The sequence below is a fragment of the Mandrillus leucophaeus genome, unplaced genomic scaffold (assembly GCF_000951045.1).
Source record: "Mandrillus leucophaeus isolate KB7577 unplaced genomic scaffold, Mleu.le_1.0 Scaffold10, whole genome shotgun sequence".
Classification (NCBI taxonomy): domain Eukaryota; kingdom Metazoa; phylum Chordata; class Mammalia; order Primates; family Cercopithecidae; genus Mandrillus; species Mandrillus leucophaeus.
The window spans coordinates 7,163,043-7,183,874 of NW_012098098.1; the positions used below are offsets into that span (position 1 = coordinate 7,163,043).

The following is a 20,832-nucleotide window of genomic DNA, read 5'->3' on the forward strand; positions in this document are numbered from 1 at the left end:
GACCTTGTGATCCACCCGTCTCGGCCTCCCAAAGTGCTGGGATTACAGGCTTGAGCCACCGCGCCCGGCCGAAATTTTTATTAAAATAAAGTTTTAATTTTAGAGAGGATTTTGATTTTCTTTGGTTTTTTTTTTTGGTTTTTTTTTTGAGACGAAGTCTTACTCTGTCGCAGGGGCTGGAGTGCAGTGGCCGGATCTCAGCTCACTGCAACCTCCGCTTCCCGGGTTCCAGCGATCCTCCTGCCTCAACCTCCCGAGTAGCTGGGACTATAGGCGCCACCACCACGCCTGGCTAATTTTTGTATTTTTAGTAGAGAGTCTTTCACCATATTGGCCAAGCTGGTCTTGAACTCCCGACCTCAGGTGATCTGCCTGCCTCGGCCTCCCAAAGTGTTGGGATTACAGGCGTGAGCCACAGCCCCGGGGTCCTACCGTAGTGTCAGATGTAGAAAAGTTGCAGGCGCAGTGCAGAGAGCTCCCTGCCCCGCTGCCTCACTCCCCGTGGAGGACCCCCGGGGCAGTCCTCCCACCTGAGCTGACCCGCAGTGATGGGTGCACACGTGATGCAGATGTGTGCCGTCTCCCAGTGTCCTTTCCGCTCTGAGAGTCCACGTGGCGTTTGATCGCCCGTCTCCTGAGGCTCCTCTGGGGTGACAGTTCCTCAGACCTCCTTTAGCAGCTTCGAGGACTGGCCTTGTGTTTTGTTCCTCGTGTTACGTTCCTCAGTAGGGATTGTCTGATGTGTTTCTCAAAGTGGGCAGAGCTGGAGTTAACTTTCGTGTCCCTGGGTTCTGGTAGCTGCTGCTTAGAACTCAGGAGAGGCGAAGGGCTCTGTGTCCATGTTGTGAACAGATGGGTAGGCAGGAGATGGGTAGTTGTTTCTTCGGCCTCCCCTCGTGTCTTTCAGGCGAGCACTGTGTGTCACATGGGGATAGTGTTTAGGGCCCTTAGAGTGTCATCCCCAACCAGCAGCAGCAGCAGTCTCAGGGCAGGTGTGGGTAGTGCCGTCCCCGGCTGAAGCAGCACCTGCCTGTGGACATGTGCTCATCACGGTTGACAAAGCAGCTCTGCAGAACTTGGGCTCACCACAGTGGGAGCCAGAGCCAGCAGGGACAAAGCTGCAGGCGAGGCTTCTCACTGGCTGTGGAGTGGCGTGTCTGCCCTGTGTGTCAGTGGGTTGCAGAACTTAATAAAATCTCAGACCAGCCCTAGAGAGGAAATGTTTGTCTCTTGCAATAAAGCCACAGGTAAATCACCCTAGCTTTAGGGGTTACCATTTTCTTTAGAAAATCTGGAGGAGTGAGGAAAGGAGCAGACAGTTAACAAAACAAAAAAAAAAAAAGAGAAAATGTGGAAGAGTTCTTCCTTCACGGAAACCAGTGAAATGTGGCTGTGGCAGTGTTTTCTGTGGTCGGGCCAGGCCACCCCAGAGGCAGGGCCACCGGCACAGGACAGTCGGCATCTTGAGTGTTTTCCAAGATCCCACTTAGAGTGGCTGAAATTCCCTTCTCCAAATTGAGAGGTCCCAGCTCACACAACAACTCAGATTCCTTCTCCCGGTGTTGTGTCAATCAGGAGGGTGCAGCGTTTTACCCGTCTCCTTCCCTGTAGACACGCACATCTTGTCTGGTGAAAGAAATTGCAGTTGCCAAAAATAAGCCAAGATTTTGAAGGGAAGTAGAAAAATTAATGAGGCTGGCCACCGGAAAATCATTTATGAGGTTGAGATGGGGGTGATTCTTCTTTGGGAGCTGCCTCCGTGCCTCCGCTTCCCTGGGAAAGTAGCCTGTCCCGGGTGTCCTGCACACAGACAGGCCCGCATGCCTCTCGTCACCTCCCTGGGACAGAGATGCTCTGTGTCTGTCCTGGGGACTCACACACTGCTGTGCCTGTTCTTTCCAGCTGGCAAACGCCCTTCTGGAAAAGGAAGTGATAAACTATGAGGACATCGAGGCTCTCATTGGCCCGCCGCCCCACGGGCCGAAGAAAATGATCGCACCGCAGAGGTGGGTCGACGCCCAGAGGGAGAAACAGGACTCGGGAGAGGAGGAGGCCGAAGAGACCCAGCAGCCCCCACTTGGAGGCGAAGAGCCGACTTGGCCCAAGTAGCTGGGACGTGTTGGCCGCACGTGTGGGTGACCCGAGAACTGAGGGCTCACTCAGCCACCCTGCGTTGCTTTTCAACTGAGGTTTGCACTTCCTCTTGCGGCCCTCAGTAGTCCCTGTGCAGCGACTTCTGAGATCTGTTTGTTGATTACCCTTTTCATGATTGTAAGTTTCTCTGCAGAAACAACTGGCCAAGCCTTGTGTGTGTGCGTCGTCTCCCCTGTGGGGAAGGTTCTCAGTGCGTTCCTGAGTGAGCATGGAACACCTGAGTTCCCAAGGTTCTAGACAGTCGTTTCCAGCGTGGCTGAGGCCACCCAGAGGCAGCAGAGCATTCAGACTCCGAACAGACCGCTGTTCATGCCGACGCTTGCACGGCCTCCCAGTTCCTGTGGCTCCCTCAGAATGCTAACGGGATCGGACATGAAAGGACCCTCTGAGCCAGCAGCCCCGTCCTCCAGCTCACTCGTCAATGGGGCCACACAGTCCGGCCCAGGCACTGGGCTCCAGGGGACTCAACACTGCCCCCTGCTGCCATGTGGACGGTGCAAGTTGAGGACTTCTTGCTGGTCTAGTCACACATGCAGTGTTGGGGGATGCCTTGGTTTTTTCTGCCCTGAGAACTGTTGAGACACTTTACTAATAAACTCTGTGGTTGGAAAATTACATTTGCATTGTCTGGCCAGCTCTAATGCAGGGCAGCTGGCGGGCTTACCTTGGATCACAGGGTCTTGTGGTTTCAGTTTGTCATTTGAGTAATGCAGGGACTAAGTGGAAAACTCCTGTAGGAGTCGGGGGCCTGGACCCTGTAGGGATAGAGGATGACCCAGGACGCCCTGGCCCTGTGTTCCGGGACATGCGGCTCCCACTCTGGCCTCCTTGCGTTGGCCCTCCCTGTGGTGCAGTGACGTGAGTGGATTGTCCTGTTGTTGCTGCAACACCGAGTGCCCTGAGAAACGCCGGCCGAGCAGTAAGGAGGCAGCCACAGGTGCGGTCACACACCCAAGTGGGGGCATCTCTGAGAGACGCCTTGACCTTTGCCCAAGTTCTCCAAATCCAAAGAGCAGCACGTAGTTGGGAAGGTTTTAGCTGGTGTAGCCAAGGGTCGTGTCCTCGGTAATCATTTTTTTCCTGTTGTGTGGGTTTTTGACAGTCTTGCTTTGTCGCCCAGGCTAGAGTGCAGTGGCGCCATCTCGGCTCACTGCAGCCTCGATCTGGGTTCAAGCGATTCTCCTGACTCAGCCTCCCAAGTAGCTGGGACCACAGGCATGCACCACTATGCCTAATTTTTGTATTTTTTCGTAGATACAGGGCTAGACTGGAATTTCTGAGTTCAAGTGATCCTCCTGCCTTGCCCTCCCAATGTGTTGGGATTACAGGTGTGAGCCATTGTACCAAGCCTTTTGTGAAATTATTTTACTATTTAAATTTTTTTGGGGGGGGGGTGGAGATGGAATCATGCTCTGTAGCCCAGTGGCGCTATCTTGGCTCTCTGCAACCTCCACCTCCCGGGTTCAAGCGATTCTCCTGCCTCAACCTCCCAAGTAGCTGGGGCCACAGGTGCGTGCCACCATGCCCAGCTAATTTTTTTTATTTTTAGTAGAGATGGTCCTCATCTCCTGACCTCGTGATCTGCCTGCTTCGGCCTCCCGAAGTGCTGGGATTACAGGTGTGAGCCACCACGCCCAGCCCTAAATTTTTTGTTTTTGAGACGGAGGCTTAACTCTGTCACCCGGGCTGGAGTGCAGTGGCACAGTCTTGACTCTAACCTCCGCTTCCTGGGTTCAAATGATTCTCTCGTCTGAGTCTCTGGAGTAGCTAGGATTACACGCGTACACTACCACGCACAGCTAATTTTTGTATTTTTAGTAGAGACAGGATTTCGCCATGTTGGCTAGGCTGGTCTCCAACTCCTGATCTCAGGTGATCCACTCGTCTTGGCCTCCCAAAGTGCTGGAATTACAGGCGTGAGCCACCATGCCCGGCCTGTGAAATTTTTTTTTTTTTTTTTTGACAGAGTCTTGCTCTGTTTCCCAGGCTAGAGCACAGTGGCGCGATTTCGGCTCACTGCAAGCTCTGCCTCCCCGGTTCACACCATTCTCCTGCCTCAGCCTCCCGAGTAGCTGGGACTACAGGCGCTGCCACCACGCCCGGCTCATTTTTTGTATTTTTAGTAGAGACGGGGTTTCACCGTGTTTGCCAGGATAGTCTCGATCTCCCGACCTCGTGATCCGCCCGCCTCCGCCTCCCAAACTGCTGGGATTACAGGTGTGAGCCATCGCGCCCGGCCGGGACTGTGAAATTCTTAAAATGTGGACTAAGTTTTACCAGGAGGAAGGGTGGTGATTGGGTGAGGGTAGGGAAGAAAGAGGGTTATTAGGAGTTACAGGTTTCCAGGTAGCAGTAAGATGGATGGTGCCTTCACAGACTTGCACTAGAGAGTAAGAGCTGGCTTTTTGTTGATGCTTTTCTTTGTGAAGGGAGGCAGTAGGCACAGCAGGTCAGAATGTGACATTTTCAGTCAGGTACCCCTGACCTTAGAGAAGTCACCTAATCCTGGGCCAAGGGAAAGCGGGGACAGGGGCCAACAGTAACTGCTCCTTACGGGGTTGTGTGGATTCGATGTGAAAATGCACATCCGGAACTGAACTCCCTGCTTACAAAAACACTCAAGAAATGTTAATTTTATCTTTTAAAAAACCAGCATAGGCCGGGCGCGGTGGCTCACGCCTGTAATCCCAACACTTTGGGAGGCCGAGGCGGGCGGATTGCCTGAGCTCAGGAGTTCGAAACCAGCTTGGGCAACACGGTGAAACCCCGTCTCTACTACGAAACTAAAATACAAAAAATTAACCTGGTGTGGTGGCGGACTACTGTAATCCCAGCTACTCGGGAGGCAGAGTTTGCAGTGAGCCGAGATCACGCCACTGCACTCCAGCCTGGGCGACGGAGTGAGGCTCTTGTCTCAAAATAAAAAAAGTTCTAACTGGATGGGAGGAGAATAAACGCTGGAACAAGGAGGACGACGGCCTTAGGTTGCGCAGACTCGGATCTCATTGCAGTTTTCCTGCCTTTGCGCTACAAACGTGTCCCACAAACGCGAACAAACTTAGAATTGCCGGGGCGTCGCCCGTTCGCCGTCCGCCCAGATGCTGGCCCCGCGCGCGTTAGTCCGCAAGACGGGACTCGGCCTGAGCCCACCGCGGCCCGCGCAGCGGCTGAAGCGCCGGGACAGTAACGGCGGACGTCAAGCAAGTCCCGCCGCGGGGTCCACAGGGCCCGGGCATCACGGCCGCGCCGCCGCACTCTGAGCGACGCCATGTCTGCGAGGGCGGCCCTAAGAGAGCGCGGTGACGTCAGTTCCTCCTTTCCGGGCTCTGATTGGTCAGAGCGCCCGGCGCTTCTGGTTGGCCGGCCCTGCTATCATCCCAGGGTGCATTGCGGCGCCGTTTCCTTTCCGCTCGGTTGTCTTCCTGCGCAGGAGGTGAGCGAGACTCGGTCCCGGCCTTTGGGCTTCATCCGGCGCCATCGGCCTGGCGTTGCTGCCAGCGCGGGCATGGATGGGCCCCTTCTTTTTCGCAGACAGCGTTGGGCCGGGGCCCGGGCTCTAGGCGCGGCCGGACGGCCCAGGCTGGAGGGTTCAGGGCGGAGGCCCGGGGGGTGCGCGCGCCCGGGGCGCGGCCTCTCACTCGCTCCCTCGCGTTCGCAGCCGCAGGGCCGTAGGCAGCCATGGCGCCCAGCCGGAATGGCATGATCTTGAAGCCCCACTTCCACAAGGACTGGCAGCGGCGCGTGGCCACGTGGTTCAACCAGCCGGCCCGGAAGATCCGCAGGTGAGAGCCGTGCGCTCGGGGCGCCCCTGGGGCTCGCGCCCGCGGCTGCGCCTGGGTTTGGGGGTGGCCGGTGCCAGGGCGGGGGGCGCTGCCTGGCGGCCTTAGGCGAGGGTGACCGCCGCTGGGCTTCTCTCCACCAGACGCAAGGCCCGGCAAGCCAAGGCGCGCCGCATCGCCCCGCGCCCCGCGTCGGGGCCCATCCGGCCCATCGTGCGCTGCCCCACGGTTCGGTACCACACGAAGGTGCGCGCCGGCCGCGGCTTCAGCCTGGAGGAGCTCAGGGTGAGTAGTGGCCGCGCCGCGGTCAGGAGGGCCCTGAGTCCCCTGTGCTGGCCTCAGTCGCGTGATGACAGTCTCCGGAATCGCTGGACGGCCTTGATGAAAGCGCGTTCGAACCCTTTTCCATCTGATCGCTGAGCCTCTCCCTCCGGGCCTCGGGGCGGGCAAAGCCGGGGCCCGCCTCCATCTCTCTCCGCTTCTGGGGCAGGTGGCCGGCATTCACAAGAAGGTGGCCCGGACCATCGGCATTTCTGTGGATCCGAGGAGGCGGAACAAGTCCACGGAGTCCCTGCAGGCCAACGTGCAGCGGCTGAAGGAGTACCGCTCCAAACTCATCCTCTTCCCCAGGAAGCCCTCGGCCCCCAAGAAGGGAGACAGTTCTGTGAGTACAGGGCTCTCCGGCCGTCCTGGCGCGCGGGGAAAGTGAGGCTGGGTTCCTTTATCGGTGACACCCGTCCCTGGGCCCTGCTGGGGTGAGAGGAACCAAAACATCGTGGCCTCTGATCCGCAGCAGACGCCTGTCTCGCAGGAGCGGATGATGAGCTAATCGGGACCACTAAGGTTCACCTGTGGTTTTCAGCAGGGATGACCTTAATGGTCACGGCAAAGGCTGTGTGACTTGGAGCCAGCTTTTTCTACTGAAATCATTGTCTCCCTAAAATGCTTCGTGTTCCAAAATATTCTAGAAAAACCTTGTAGGATAAGGTTGATAAGAGTCCATTGTATACGTTTCCGGATAGTTGAATTGGGGAACGATTTTCTCTGCCCCGTCCCTGGTTCACAGGCAGATATAACTGTCTCATGCGTGTTGTGTCAACTCAGTAAGATAGTCACCTAACTAGTAATGACTGTTCTCAACACTGGGGACACAAAGTATGTTGGAGGAAAGGCTCAGACACTGGTGCTGAACTCGGGATCCCCAGGGGGAAGTTTGGGGCCAGGCGGGGGTGGAGTCCTTGGGGCAGCGCGGCTAAAGGCACTTAACTCTTCTTGTTCATCAACAGGCTGAAGAACTGAAACTGGCCACCCAGCTGACCGGACCGGTCATGCCCATCCGGAATGTAAGTTAACACTTGTTCAAATCCAGGCTGTAGACGAGATCAGTGGGTGAACACGTGGATATCTGAGATGGGGATCAGGCCTAAGAAAGTTAACAGTGGCAGTTGTGGTGCGTGTGGAGGTTTGTGGAAAAGAACATTTCTTAGTTTTTACTTCTTGCAACCACGAAGCCATAAATTGGGAAGTTTTTTTGGAAAGAGAATTTCTCTACGTCGCTTACACTGGTTTTGAATTTCGAGATTTACAGACCTGAGCCGCTGTGTCGAGCTCAAGCAAGAGAAGGTTTTTTTTTTCAATCCCAGGGAAGGTGACTGACTCAAGGGTCGCTTTTCCGCAGCGCTTGGGCAGCACACCTGCCCTTCCGTCCCCTGGGGTCCTCTGGGTTCTGCTGTTGCCTGGTTGTGTCCTTGGCCATTGACACACTGGGTTCAACAACTCGTCTTTCTCTTGTAGGTCTATAAGAAGGAGAAAGCTCGAGTCATTACTGAGGAGGAGAAGAATTTCAAAGCCTTCGCTAGTCTCCGCATGGCCCGTGCCAACGCCCGACTCTTCGGCATACGGGCAAAAAGAGCCAAGGAAGCCGCAGAACAGGATGTTGAAAAGAAAAAATAAAGCCCTCCTGGGGACTTGTAATCAGGCAGCAGTCACGCTGGGTCTCCACGTGGTGTATTTCGTGGGAGCCGCTGGGCCTGGGATGGGGTTTCGCTGCTGTGACTTCCTTACAGGGGATTTGGGGCTTTCTTGAAAGACAGTCCAAGCCCTGGATTATGCCTTCCTTTCTGTGTTAAAGCACGAGGTGGTTTGGTTAGTGACTGATGTAAAATGGTTTTCTTGTGGGGAGGTTACAGAGGCTGACTTCGGCAGAGTGGACTTTTTTTTCTTCTTAAAGAGATAAGGTTGGGCTGGTGCTCACACTGTCATCCCAGCACTTTGGGATTGGCTCAGGAGTTCGACACCAGCCTGGCCAACATGGCAAAATCCCGTCTCTACTAAAAAAAATCAGCTGTGCGTGGTGCCATGCACTCATGGTCGCAGCTACTGGGAGGCTGAGGTGAGGGGATCACTTGAACCCAGGTGGCAGAGGGTGCGGCCAGCCAAGATCATATCATTGCATTCTAGCCTGGGCAACAGTGAGACTGTCTAAAAAAATAGACAAGGTCTTTGGCACACAGCTGGAGTACAGTGCCACAGTCATGGCTCACTGCAGCCTTGAACTCGTGCCCTCAAGCAATCCTCCCTCAGCTTTTCTAGTAGAGGGGTTTAGAGGCACGAGACCCTGCACCCAACCTAGAGTTGCCTTTTTTAAGCAAAGTAGTTTCTAGTTAATGTAGCATGTTGGACTTTGGGGCATCATTCTTGAGCCTGTTGTGCCTGGTGACCATGGTCCTGACCCTTCCCTTCGCTGGGCGTCTTCACCCCGACACCAAGGTATTAGATGGCCCTGCCAAGTGTCGGCCTCTCCTGTTAAAACATTCTGAAGCCATTGTTCTTGCTTCATGGACGAGAGGCAGCCAGAGAGTGTGCCATGGTGCCCTGGTCTGAGCTGGGCATCCCCGTGTCTTCTGTGTCCGAGGGCAGCACGGTTCCTTGTGCAGTGCCCAGACACCAGACACAGCCTGCCCTGGTCCTACCAGCTCACACAGCACCTGCTCTCCTTGGCAGCTATGGCCATGACAGCCCCAGAGAAGCAGCTTCAGGGACCCAGTCAGATTCTGTTTTCTCTGCATGCCTTTGCCAGGTGCAGGCATTGAGGCACCCAGTGGGCTGTTACTGGCGTGGAAATGGGTGATACTGGTACCTCTGCTGCTGCACTCAGTCACACTTGGTACCTGATGACACCTTGCTTGTTTGGAAACAGATCCTAAGCCATCTAGTAGATGATTTGGAGGCTATTGGCTACCGTTTGATGTCTACGGTGTACGTGCTGAGTTTGATCAGTTTGTATGTTTGGGAATCTTGTCCTCTAAAGTTAAGGTGGGCCAGGCGCAGCGGCTCATGCCTGTAATCCTAACACTTTGGGAGGCCAAGGTGGGTGGATCACCGAGACCAGCCCAGCCAATAGGCTGAAACCTCATGTCTACTAAAAATACAGTAATTAGCTGAGTGGTGGCGCACACACGTACTCGCAAGTCAGAGATCGCAGTGAGCCGAGATGTGCCACTGCACTCCAGCCTGGGTGACAGCGCGAGACTCCCTCTCAAAAGAAAAAAAAAAAAGGTTGTGCAAGGTGGATGGTTGGAAGCTTAAACCTAGGCTCAAATCCCTCTCACATGAAAGGGCATGAAGATCTCTGGTGGACTCCAACCTGGCTGAAGGCTGGTCGCGGGGGGTTGGGGGGTCACTGGCACTGGGCACTCCAGCCTGCTTCCTCCCTACCACACCACACTAGGGGACGGGCCTTTCCTGCTGTCTGCAGGGAGCACCTGGAGTAGGTGTGTAGTGTGATGTAAGTGGAGTAGAGGTCTGCACCCCATCACACCCCTTGCTGCTTTTACAAAGCACTGTGATCTGCTTGTTCCGGGGGCTCTCCTACCAGCTGACTTCACGGGGAAATCGGGGGGTTCAGGTATCGTCCGTGCACCTGGGGCAGGGCAGCCTGCACTGAACCTGCCAGAGTGTCCTCCCCATTTCACTGAACGAAAACCCCCAGGGCCATGTTCCTAACCTTATGTTCTCTCCATTTGCTTAATCCATTAAGACCCCTAACAGGAGAGGGTGGATTTTCTCTCTGGTGTCTCGGACCCTGCTGTTGGCCAGCGCCGTTAGCAGTAGCTCATTTTTCTAGGTTACGTTGGGACAATGTGAGTCTGGTGCCGGACGTGGCTGTGGGTTGGGCCGGTCTGCCTACTGCCTGCTGCTCCACTACCTGAGATGCAGCAGGTGCGGCTGTGCCCTTCCTTGGAAGGCTCCCTGCAGGATAGCTGGGGACTGGGCAGGTGGGTGAGCCAGCTGCCTGCTGGCACCCAGACCTTGTGGCTGGAGCAAGATCTCTCCTGATCCGGGTACGGGCCTGTCTGCTCCAAGACAGACTCTGCCACCACATGCAAAGGGGCCCTTTGTTTAGCTTAGTCCCTGGGCACCGTCCGATTCAGCACCTGGCGGCCCAGGTTCCCCCGCTGGTGGGGACACGTGCCTGAGTGTGGGCGTGCTGACGAAGGGGCCTCTCAGTTGTGATGTGTGGGCCTGACCTAGGGGGCGCTGTGGAACCTGGGCTGGAACCAGCCCTCTGTGCCAGGCCGCAGACAGGTGCTGCCGGCCCTGAGGGGCAGCTGCCATGGCGTGAGTCACTGGGAGCTGAGAGGAAGGGCCCCGACCCAGCCTCAGGCAAAACGGCTTTGGGGAACACCTTGATTTCAGCCATGTGAGCCCTCCCAGGGAGTGCAGCCGAGCTGTGAAGACTCAGACACGGACCCGTGTGCCACGAGCTTGCGGTCTGCTGCCCAGGGGAGGAAGTGCACCCAGGTTCCTCATTCCGTTTTGCAGGATTCCATCGGTGTGCGGGCACTTCCCATTCAGCCTGTCGCCCCCGGGGAGCACGGACTGGCTCTGTGGCGCCCTTGGCCTTGTAGAAGCGTTGGTTTTATGGCAGGTGCATCTCCCACGGTGGGCGGGGGTTTGCCAGCAATGCCCATGGGGATCATGGGGCCAGGTGCGCTCCAGCTCCTGCGGAACTGCTCAGGGATAGTCTCGGGAGGGGCTAATCGCATGCCCTGGTAATGCTCTGGTGATGCGCCGTTTCTCACGCCGGCTGCTCTGGCCCCAGCTAAAGGGGAAGACTGGTGCTGACAGGAGCTGCACACAATTTTTCTCCATGTGTTGTTTATTTTGCTTTTTCTTTTGGCTGGACATTAGGAATTTCAGTTTTCCCAGGTTGTATTTTTCCTTTTCTATTTTAAAATTATCATGCAGGGCTGGGTGAGGTCGCTCACGCCTATCTAGTCTGAAAACTTTGGGAGGCTGAGGTAGGAGGATGGCATGAGCCCAGGAGTTTAAGGCTGCAGTGAGCCGAGATCGCTCCACTGCCCTCCAGCCTGGATGAAGAGCGAGACCCTGTCTCAAAAAAATATATATTATGCAGTAGTTTCAACCCTGGAAGAGTAGTGTGCATCTTTGAATTTTAACATGTGTTCCTCTCCTATCCAGGCATAGTTTTATTTGGAATCTGGTTATCCTGTAGTTGCTTAGTTAAAAATATATGTAATTGCAATCATTTAAAAAGCAAAAAACAGGCCAGGTACAGTGGCTCCTGCCTGTAATCCCAGCACTTCAGGAGGCCGGGGCAGGCACTTTTGAACCCCGGAGTTTGAGACCAGCCCAGGCAACATAGCAAAGACCCATGTCTACCAAAAAAACAAAAATACTAGCCGGCGTGGTGGCACGCGCCTATAGTCCCAGCTACTCAGGACGCTGAGGCAGGAGGATTGCTTGAGCCCAGGAGGTCGAGGCTGCAGTGAGCCGAGACTGTGCCACTGCCCCCTCCGTCTTGGGTGACAGAGTGAGAGACCCTGTCTCAAAAAAAAAAAAAAAAAGGAAGAAATAATACTAATTAGAACTGTTGTAATTTAGAGGGAAATTACAGTCATTTTAGGTTATTTGGCGTTTTCTTCATTTCATTTAAGCCAGAGAAGAGTGGGTATCTGCATTCTCTTCTCTGTTTTCCTGTGTCTCCCTGTATTAGTTTTTTCTTTTTTCTTTTTTTTTTTTTTTGAGACGGAGTCTCGCTCTGTCGCCCAGGCTGGAGTGCAGTGGCGCAATCTCGGCTCACTGCAAGCTCCGCCTCCCAGGTTCCCACCATTCTCCTGCCTCAGCCTCCCGAGTAGCTGGGACTACAGGCGCCGCCACCTCGCCCGGCTAATTTTTTGTATTTTTAGTAGAGACAGGGTTTCACCGTGTTAGCCAGGATGGTCTAGATCTCCTGACCTCGTGATCCGCCCGCCTCGGCCTCCCAAAGTGCTGGGATTACAGGCGTGAGCCACCACGCCCGGCCACTTCTGTTTCGTATGAAACCAGCTGATGCCACACTGTGTGCCCTGTGTTGTGCCAGGCACCTAGACGGACCTGGCTTCTCTCTGTGCCTGTGAAGGGCAGACAGCGTTGTGTCTGTGCGGTCCTACAGGCAGGAGAACGGGAGGGCTGCTGTCTTCATTTGCTCACAGAGTTGGGCATCTCCAGTTACTGGACCTTCTTGTCTCTCTGGGGCCCCGTGACCTGCTTCCTCTCGTGTTTCATTGCGATGTTCATCATTTTCTTGAACTGCAGCTGGTCTTTATGTGTTAAGGAGCTTTTGCCTTCTATCACCTGTTGACAACATTTCTTTCCTGCTTGCTCTTTTCCTTTTGACTCGGAGAGCAAATGAGGCGTTCTTTCAGGAGATGGTGTGGTGGGATGGACCGCAAACTCAGCATCGATACTGGATGTCGGTCATTCTTTTTGACTTTCCAACATCAGAACCCACTTTTGGGGAATGGGAGGCAGAGACCCCAGCTCTGCCCCTCTGCAGAAGCTGCTGCACTGCCCAGGCTCCTTGCAGTGAGCTGAGCCCAGGCCCTGCCGGCCCCACACTTGGTTGATGGCTGTGAAGCCATAGGTCTGTGGGCAGAAAGGTCACATCACGTGTCCCGGGTGGGCACAGAGTCCAGACGGGGCGGGCGCCCTCGCTGTCCTCACCCTGGGCTTCAGGGCACCGCCCTGCAGTTCGAGAAATTTCCTGGTAGCCTTTTCCTCCGTCGGCTGGAAGAGTTTTCAGTTGCTTCGAAGCCCCTGCCGATGCTGAGGGCATGACCGGCCCCGGCTCTGGGCCCCTGTGTGGCTCACTCAGCAGGTATCGCACTGCCCACCACACCAGGCGCCGTGAGAGCACTGGGCTGCAAGGAAAGAGGCAGGGGCTGATGTAGAGCAGGTGCTGGGCAGACAGGCGGCCGCAGGGGAGGCAGAGGGGCCACCTAAAGGCAGGGAGATGAAGGGAGGACAACTTAAGAACAGTTTATGTCGGGTCCAGCCCTACAGGGTCAGTGGATTTTTCTCCCCGTGTGCGGAGACGAGAGATTGTAGGAATAAAGACACAAGACAAAGAGATAAAAGACAGCTGGGTCCGGGGACCACTACCACGAAGACGTGGAGACCGGTAGTGGCCCCGAATGCCAGGCTGTGCTGATATTTATTGGATACAAGACAAAGAGGCAGAGAGTGACAGCCATCTCCAATGATAGGTAAAGTCACGTGGGGCACGTGTCCACTGGACAGGGGGCCCTTCCCTGCCTGGCAGCTGAGGCAGAGAGAAAGAGAACAGAGAGAGAGAGAGACAGCTTATGCTGTTGTTTCTGCGTATCAGAGACTTTTAGTACTTTCACTAATTTGCTACTGCTATCTAGAAGGCAGAGCCCGGTGTACAGGGTGGAACACGAAAGTGGACCAGGAGCCTGACCACTGAAGCACAGCACCACAGGGAGATGGTTAGGCTCCGGGTGACCGATGTCAGGCCAGGCTCCGGGTGACCGATGTCAGGCCAGGCTCCGGGTGGCCGATGTCAGGCCAGGCTCCGCGTGACCGATGTCAGGCCAGGCTCCGGGTGGCCGATGTCAGGTCAGGATCCGGGTGGCCGATGTCAGGCTAGGCTCCGGGTGGCTGATGTCAGGTCAGGCTCCGGGTGGCTAATGTCAGGTCAGGCTCCGGGTGGCTGATGTCCGGCTAGGCTCCGGGTGACTGATGTCACGCCCTCCACAAGAGGTGCAGGAGTAAAGTCTTCTCTAACCTCCTCTGGGGAGAGGGAGACCCCCTTTCCCGGCCTGCTAAGCAGCGGGCGCTTTTTCTTGACACTGACGCTACCGCTAGACCACGGTCCACTTGGCAACGGGCATCTTCCCAGACACTGGCGTTACCACTAGACCAAGGAGCCCCCCGGTGGCCCTGCCCGGGCATCACAGAGGCTCACGCTCCTGTCTTCTGGTCACTTCTCACTATGTCCCTTCAGCTCCTAACTCTGTATGGCCCGGTTTCTCCTAGGTTATGATTGTAGAGTGAGGATTATTTATTTATTTATTTATTTATTTTGAGACGGAGTCTCGCTCAGTCGCCCGGGCTGGAGTGCAGTGGCCGGGTCTCGGCTCACTGCAAGCTCCGCCTCCCGGGCTCACGCCATTCTCCTGCCTCAGCCTCCCGAGTAGCTGGGACTACAGGTGCCCGCCACTATACCCAGCTAATTTGTTTTGTATTTTTAGTAGAGACGGGGTTTCACCATGTTGGCCAGGATGGTCTCGATCTCCTGACCTTGTGATCCGCCCATCTCGGCCTCCCAAGAGTGAGGACTATTATAATATTGGAGTAAAGAGTAATTGCTACAAACTAATGATTAATGATATTCATATATAATCATATCTATTATCTATATCTAGTATGACTATTCTTATTTTATATATTTTATTATACTCCAACAGCTCGTGCCCTTGGTCTCTTGCCTCGGCACCTGGGTGACTTGCTGTCCGCAAGTTTACGAGTTAAGGGCACCTGCTGCCTCCCAGGCACGGCCCTAGGCTGGGACCACAGTGTGCCAAACTACTCCCCTGCCCCTTAGTGAGTCTCTGCGAATTTCCAGCTTCATCTCAGCCAGCTGAGCACGGTGGCTCACGCCTGTAATCCCAGACTTTGGGAGGCCGTGGTGGGTGGATCACTTGAGCCCAGGAATTCAAGACCAGCCTGGGCAACATAGTGAAACCCTGTCTCTACAAAAATTTTAAAAATTGGCTGGGTGCAGTGGCTCATGCCTGTAATCCCAGCACTTTGGGAAGCCAAGGCGGTTGGATCACAAGGTCAAGAGATCGAAACCAGCCTGGCCAATACGGTGAAACCCGTCTCTACTAAAAATACAAAAGTTAGCTGGGCATGGTGGCACACGCCTGTAACCCCAGCTAATCGGGAGGCTGAGACAGGAGAATCGCTTGAACCTGGAGGCGGAGGTTGCAGTGAGCTGAGATTGCACCATTGCACTCTAGGCTGGACGACAGAGGGAGACTGTCTCCAAAAAATAAAAATAAAAATAATACAAAAATACAAAAATTAGCCGGGTGTGGTGGTAGGCACCTGTAGTCCCAGCTACTCAGGAGGCTGAGGCAGGAGAATCGCTTGAACCTGGGAGGTGGAGGTTGTAGTGAGCCGAGATTGCACCATTACACTCCAGCCTGGGTGACACAGCGAGACTCTGTCTAAAAATAATCAAGCATCTCTTCCGTTGACCTTCCCCGAGTTTTCATTCCTAACACGGTCTGGCCTCTTCCCTTACCTGTACCTGGGCAGGTGCCTCATGGGCTGCGGCTGGGGAATCCGTGGAGAAGACCAGACACTGGCAGAGCCTGGTGCCAGAAGAGGCCCCGGGAGCTCCTCCCTTTCCCACAGCCTCAGAGTGGGCAGGGGGAGGGCTGTGGTGGTGGAGGGCCTGGGGGCTTTCTCTGCAGGTGGCCCAGGAAGAAAAGGGGCTGACATTCCACAGCCTTCTCCAGACCCCCTTCCTGGGGGCTGGACGTCACAGTCCGTCTCAGGGGCCTCCTGCATAGGCGAGAGGGGCAGGGCAGTGGAGGGCGGACCGGACCCGGCCCGGTCATTGTCCAGCCTCCCCATTGTCTTACCCTCAGTCTTCACGTCTGCAGCGGCACCGCCAAGGCTGTGGTGCTGGGGGACAATTACGATGTGGCACAGTCCCTGGCAGCACCTGCCCTTCTGAGTAACTCCCCAGAAAGGGTGGTGCCTCCTGGGGAGGCGGGGGAAGAACTAGGCTATTGATGAAAGGGACTGGAGAGCAGAGGGAAGCGTCCGAGCAGCACATTCCAGGCCGGCTTTTTACCAAGAATAGCATCAAAAGCCTCCCATGACTCAAGCAAGACTAAAACCAGGACGTCCATCAGTTGGAATGGGGCTGAGGACACCAGCCCCGGGGACACGGCTCTTGCCTGCCATCACCTCCCACAGGACCAGAGTCTCCTCCGGGCCTCTCTGCTCCTGCCCTGGCCCCGTGGTCAGCAGCCACCCCTCTGGTGCCCACCTTCTGACGCTTACCCTTGTGCGAGCCCCTCCCTCAAGCGTGGGCCGGACCCAACACTGTGCTCTCCCGGAAGCCTCCTTTGACCTTGGAGCACGCGGGCCGAGGGGACGGGTGGGCAACAGGCAGGCATGCGGCCACAGAGGCACCAGCGCTGTGAGAGGGGCTGCCCTGGGGTAGAGAGTGCTGGTCTCAGAAGGGCCTCAGAGCATGGCCACGGCCACACAGCTGCTGTCTGAGGGGCTGGCCCAGGCCGGGTACAGAGCCCCCAGCAGCAGTGGCACCACTGGCCGGGCCTTCTCCCAGGCCAGAGCCTGCTTGTCATGAGCAGCTGGCACTCACAGGCCCGGTGGCTTCCGAGGCCCTGCTCAACTCGGGCTTGAGCTGCTCATCTGAGTGCACAGACCTCGTGGACAGCAGCCGCGCAGTGTCAGAAGGCCTCCCGGCAGCACCTCGGGATTATAGGGGTTGGTTCTGGGGAGTCAACAGGACACTGGAACGAAGTGAGGTCCAGAGGGTTAGCGTGGTGGGGAGGCCGGGCAAGTCTGCAAAAGGGCAGTAGGGAGGAGGCAAGTGGGCACAGGTGGTCCACAGACTGGAGAGGTGGTCCCTGGGGACAGGAGGAGGTAAGCGGGGATGGAAGGAGGTGAGTAGGGCATGGGAGGTGAGTGGAGACGGGAGTAGGTAAACGGGGACGGAAGATGAGCGATAAACGGGGATGGGAGGAGGTGAGCGGGCACGGGGGGAGGTGAGTGGGCACGGGGGGAGGTGAGTGGGCACGGGGGGAGGTGAGCGGGCACAGGTGGTCGGGAGGCCGGGGAGGTGGTCAGGGGGCCCAGGGCCACTGCTGGTCAGCAGGCTTGGTAGTTGGGAAGAAGAGAGGACCCAGGAGTGGGGACAGTGGGACCAGGAGTCCGAGTCCTGGGGAACTCTGGGATGGCTGGTGCCTGGGATGGCTGGTGCCTGGGTCTGAGCACAGAGGGGTCCTGGCTCAGGAGGGCCCACGTGGGTGAGGAAGAACCAGTCCCAGACGGTGTCCCCAGCGTGCAGTCCTGGGCAGGGGCCCTGACCCCTGGGTCTCACTGCACAGGGGCTGTGAGGACTGGGCCCCTCCATAGAAAGTTCTTCTCGGGGTCTCTGGAAACATTCTGGGCAGGGACAGCAAAGCCATCGAGGCACCCCGGGACCTGGACAGGCCGAGGAAGGTGTGAGCGCTGGGTTCTGAGCTGGGTTCTACGTTCCAGCTCCACCCCTGCTGTGTGGCCTCAGGCACCAGAATGCCCTCTCTGAGCCGTGTCTCCCGCCAGCCGTGGTGTCTCCAGCTGGGCAGAGATGCTAGGGGCTAGGTTGGTCCGCTCCTGGCTTCGTGCAGACAAGGGGCAGGAGGGATGGCGGCCCGGGGCTGCACGTGAGAACGTGCATGGAGAAGAAGGGCGTCTTGTCCACACCCAGAAGATGGTGTTGGGAGAAGGAAGTGGAGGAAGGGGACGTGGCCTGTGCCTACGCTTGTGTGTCTTGGGTGCCTGGCGTGTCTGCGTGTGGGCTGTCTCTCCATGAGTGTGTGCACGTGTCTGCGGTATTTGGCACACATGTGTGTGGCGTGTACTCATGCCTGCCTGCATGTGCTGAGTGTGGTGGAGGAGGAAGGACCCCTCATCAGTCCCCAGGTCTCTGAGGCTGTAACAAGGTCACCAGGGATCTGAGACCGGCCAGGTGTGTTGTCTCAGCCAACAGCCGGCGTGGCCGCCTCTGGGCATAGTCGATTTCTCAAATAAGATCAACGTCAGATCCTGCAGGAAGACGGTCTGATCCAGACAGGTTGCAGATGTTCTAAGATAAAATAACCTTTCTTTAGGAGGAAAGAAAAGAAGAGGGTAGGTTTGCAACCAGGTTAAAAAAAGCAGCACCCATCCGGACATGTGGAGAGCTGTTTCCTGTTAAACAATCCTGTTAGTAACCCCCACCCTCTGCAATTTCTCGTTTTGAGGCAGTTTCCGGGACAATCTCTCCATACGAAGGGCAGGTTCGAGGACTCTGCATTCAGGGGTGGGGACCGAGCCCCCAGACCGAGCCTTTGGCCATGGGCTGCACCAGCTGTGTGCTCAGGACGGCCAGGGAGGAGGCCATGGGCTCTGGACCTGGCTCAGGGACAAGGGGCTATCCGAGTACAGAGGAGAGCACTGGCTCCAGGGGATGCCCCTCAAGGCAGTGGCCGTGGGGCTGGGGTCTGCCAGGAACCTCTGGAGGCCCTGGACAGGGTTCCCTGCTCCCAGTTGGCCTCACGGTCAGTGTGACTGAAATGGGAGATGGGGACTCTGACCAGATGGAGATGACACCCTCGAGGCAGATCCAGGACCAGGGAGCAGCCGTCAGAGCTGCGTTTCATTCACTGATCCACCTGGAGTTTGTTGTCTTAGACTTTGTGTTGGGACCTGTCCTGGTGTTAACTCAGGCCTCAGTGGATTCCTGGTCCAGGGTGGAGAAGGTCATGGGCAGCACAGCCCTGGACAGCGGAACTGATGTTGTGGATGTGTGGGCCAGGAGCCCAGGGAGGGATGTCGGGTGGTGGTTCAGACTGAGCCGGGCATTGCAGGATAGGTAGGAGTCGGGTGGTGGTTCAGACTGGGCCGGGCTTTGCAGGATAGGTAGGAGTCCGGTGGTGGTTCAGACTGGGCCGGGCTTTGCAGGATAGGTAGGAGTCGGGTGGTGAGAGAGGCTGGAGGAGGCAGAGGCACTTGAGCCTGAAAAGCAAAGTATCTGAGTCCCGGATGCCAGGTGAGCCGGGCAGAGCACTTGGGCATGAATGTGTCATTGGTGCTTTGACCATGTGTAAGCCTCTGGATAGCCGTGGGGGTCGGCGCTAATCAGAGGGTTTCGTGGGTGACCCTGTGATGAGGGGATCCAGGTTACCCATTGAATGCAATATTGTCAATACGAAAGAAAAAATCAGGTTACAGAACACAAACCACCTGCTCCAACATCTACGGTGCCCCGACCGTGCCAGGCAGGGTCCCGGGTGTGGGGTCCCAGGTGTGGGGTCCCGGGTGTGGGGTCCTGGGACTGGCCCGCGTGACAAGCCTGGCGTGCAGACACTGAAGAGTCCTCTCAAGAGTGGGAAGGGCTCTGAGAGTTACGCACCTTTTTTTTGACAATAAAAAGAAATTTGCACATTAAAAAAGAAAAGCTGGAGGGATAGTTATGGGGAGGTGATGGTGCTGCATTGGGGTCTGGAAGCTTGTTTTTACTCCCTATCTGCATTGCCTAATATTTCAACAAGGAACACGGTGATTATTGCTGAATGTATATGGGGGGATCTCATTTCCTGCGTCTGGCCCTGCAGGAAAAGCTGGGAGGGGGAGCCTCAGAAAGACGGCTCCACACTGCAGGGGTGTGTGGGGGGGTGTCTTCCATTGTTCCCGGGGCTACTGCGGGCTGGTCCCTGAGCAGGGGCAGGCAGCGTGCAGACACCAGTGCTATGGGGAAATTGGCTTTTTCTTCTGGGGTTTCTCTCCATTAGAGCAGGCTGTGGTCAGCTGTCAGCCAGGAGACACCAAGCTGGCCCAGGGCTGTGGCTGGAGACCCCAGTGGGTCGATTAAAATCTCCCTGGGCTTCAGAGACTCAAATTCCCAAACTGTGATCTTTCTTGGCTCCCTGCATCCTTTGCCCGGAAGCCATCTGTTATTTTGCCAGGGTGCCGCTATGTGACGGCCAAGGGCTGAACTGGGGTGCTCCAGGTTTAAGCCCTGTACCCCCCCCCCCCAGAAAGCCTGGGTGACCTCAGGCCTCACTCCACACTGCAGACAAGCAAACCTCACGGCGGTGGTGAGGAGCTTTCGGGTGAGGTCAGAGCAGGAAGCTGAGCTTGGTCTGGGGAAAGCTGTCCCAGGGCTGCTGGAACCCAGCGGGGACGTGCCTGCCGGAGCTGCCTGGGCGCCTCACCCTTTGCCTGAATTTCTCCTTTTCCCATGGAAGTGGTTGGGGACCGAGGATGCGGCTTCGCGGCAGCCTGGGCGGCTGGGCTGAGGAGGACACAGGTCCGGGAAGGCCCAGGCTGGTCTCTAGAGAGCGGGACTGGCCTCTGCCCACTGCCCGGCTTTAGGGAGGAGGCCCAGAGGCCGGGGAGACAGAAGCAGGGGCCCTGCAAGCCTCGCCGCGCCCTGGCCCCTTCCTCGCCTCTTTAGCCGACCTCCCAGGAAGGCAGGAGCTGGGCTCCATGGCCTCTCCCGGCCCTGCCAGCCCCGTGCGGGCCTCCCTGCCTTGCAGTTGCGCCCGGTGCAATCCCGCCATCCGACCGCGTTCCTCCTCCCAGGCCCGGAGCCTCCTCGCCCTGTCGGCGGCGGCCCCCTCTGACCCCAGGGTCTCCTTCTAGAGTCCTGATTGCTGAGGCTGAGCCGGAGCCGGGTCTTCCCGCCCCTTCACTACCCTCGCCCCCCACCCCCGTGGCTTTTGGCGAGGTCCGTGCCCTATTTTTAGGCAGAAATTGGCAAAAAGAGTGGACTGGGGGGTGGTTTCTGTTCGCCAACGCCTGC

General features: G+C 56.6%; 3 protein-coding genes across 6 annotated transcripts in view; all 3 read left to right on the plus strand.

Moving 5' to 3' along the window:
- The window catches only part of SPG7 (spastic paraplegia 7 (pure and complicated autosomal recessive)), a 57,948-nt gene extending 55,181 nt beyond the window's left edge, over positions 1–2,767 (plus strand). Inside the window, exon 16 of the mRNA XM_011971989.1 lies at positions 1,903–2,767. Coding sequence (XP_011827379.1) covers positions 1,903–2,109 — 207 coding nt within the window. The 3' untranslated portion in view covers positions 2,110–2,767. The remainder of the gene's footprint in view (positions 1–1,902) is intronic.
- A 2,752-nt stretch (positions 2,768–5,519) lies between these two features.
- Positions 5,520–8,290, plus strand: RPL13 (ribosomal protein L13). Of its 4 annotated transcripts, XM_011972025.1 has the most exons (7): positions 5,520–5,587; positions 5,813–5,936; positions 6,077–6,218; positions 6,424–6,444; positions 6,586–6,597; positions 7,220–7,276; positions 7,728–8,282. In XM_011972025.1, the coding sequence occupies exons 2-7, from the start codon at positions 5,833–5,835 to the stop codon at positions 7,884–7,886; spliced, it is 495 nt and encodes a 164-aa protein (XP_011827415.1). In that variant the 5' UTR covers positions 5,520–5,587; positions 5,813–5,832; the 3' UTR covers positions 7,887–8,282. The 4 variants fall into 4 exon arrangements, with proteins under 4 accessions (XP_011827415.1, XP_011827390.1, XP_011827398.1 ...); XM_011972000.1 differs by having other exon boundaries at positions 6,424–6,597; positions 7,728–8,114; XM_011972008.1 differs by having other exon boundaries at positions 5,557–5,587; positions 5,819–5,936; positions 6,424–6,597; positions 7,728–8,133.
- A 10,092-nt stretch (positions 8,291–18,382) lies between these two features.
- Positions 18,383–20,832, plus strand: part of CPNE7 (copine VII) — a 30,603-nt gene continuing 28,153 nt past the window's right edge. Inside the window, exons 1-2 of the mRNA XM_011972542.1 lie at positions 18,383–18,832; positions 20,066–20,140. Of these exons, the coding sequence (XP_011827932.1) occupies positions 18,383–18,832; positions 20,066–20,140 (525 nt within the window). The remainder of the gene's footprint in view (positions 18,833–20,065; positions 20,141–20,832) is intronic.

Bases quoted from the DNA above. Each gene is read 5' to 3' on its own strand.
- RPL13 (XM_011972000.1), top strand. From the start codon at position 5,833: ATGGCGCCCAGCCGGAATGGCATGATCTTGAAGCCCCACTTCCACAAG. The intron at 5,937-6,076 runs GTGAGAGCCGTG...TCTCTCCACCAG, and splicing joins CCGGCCCGGAAGATCCGCAG to ACGCAAGGCCCGGCAAGCCA. The intron at 6,598-7,219 runs GTGAGTACAGGG...GTTCATCAACAG, and splicing joins CCAAGAAGGGAGACAGTTCT to GCTGAAGAACTGAAACTGGC.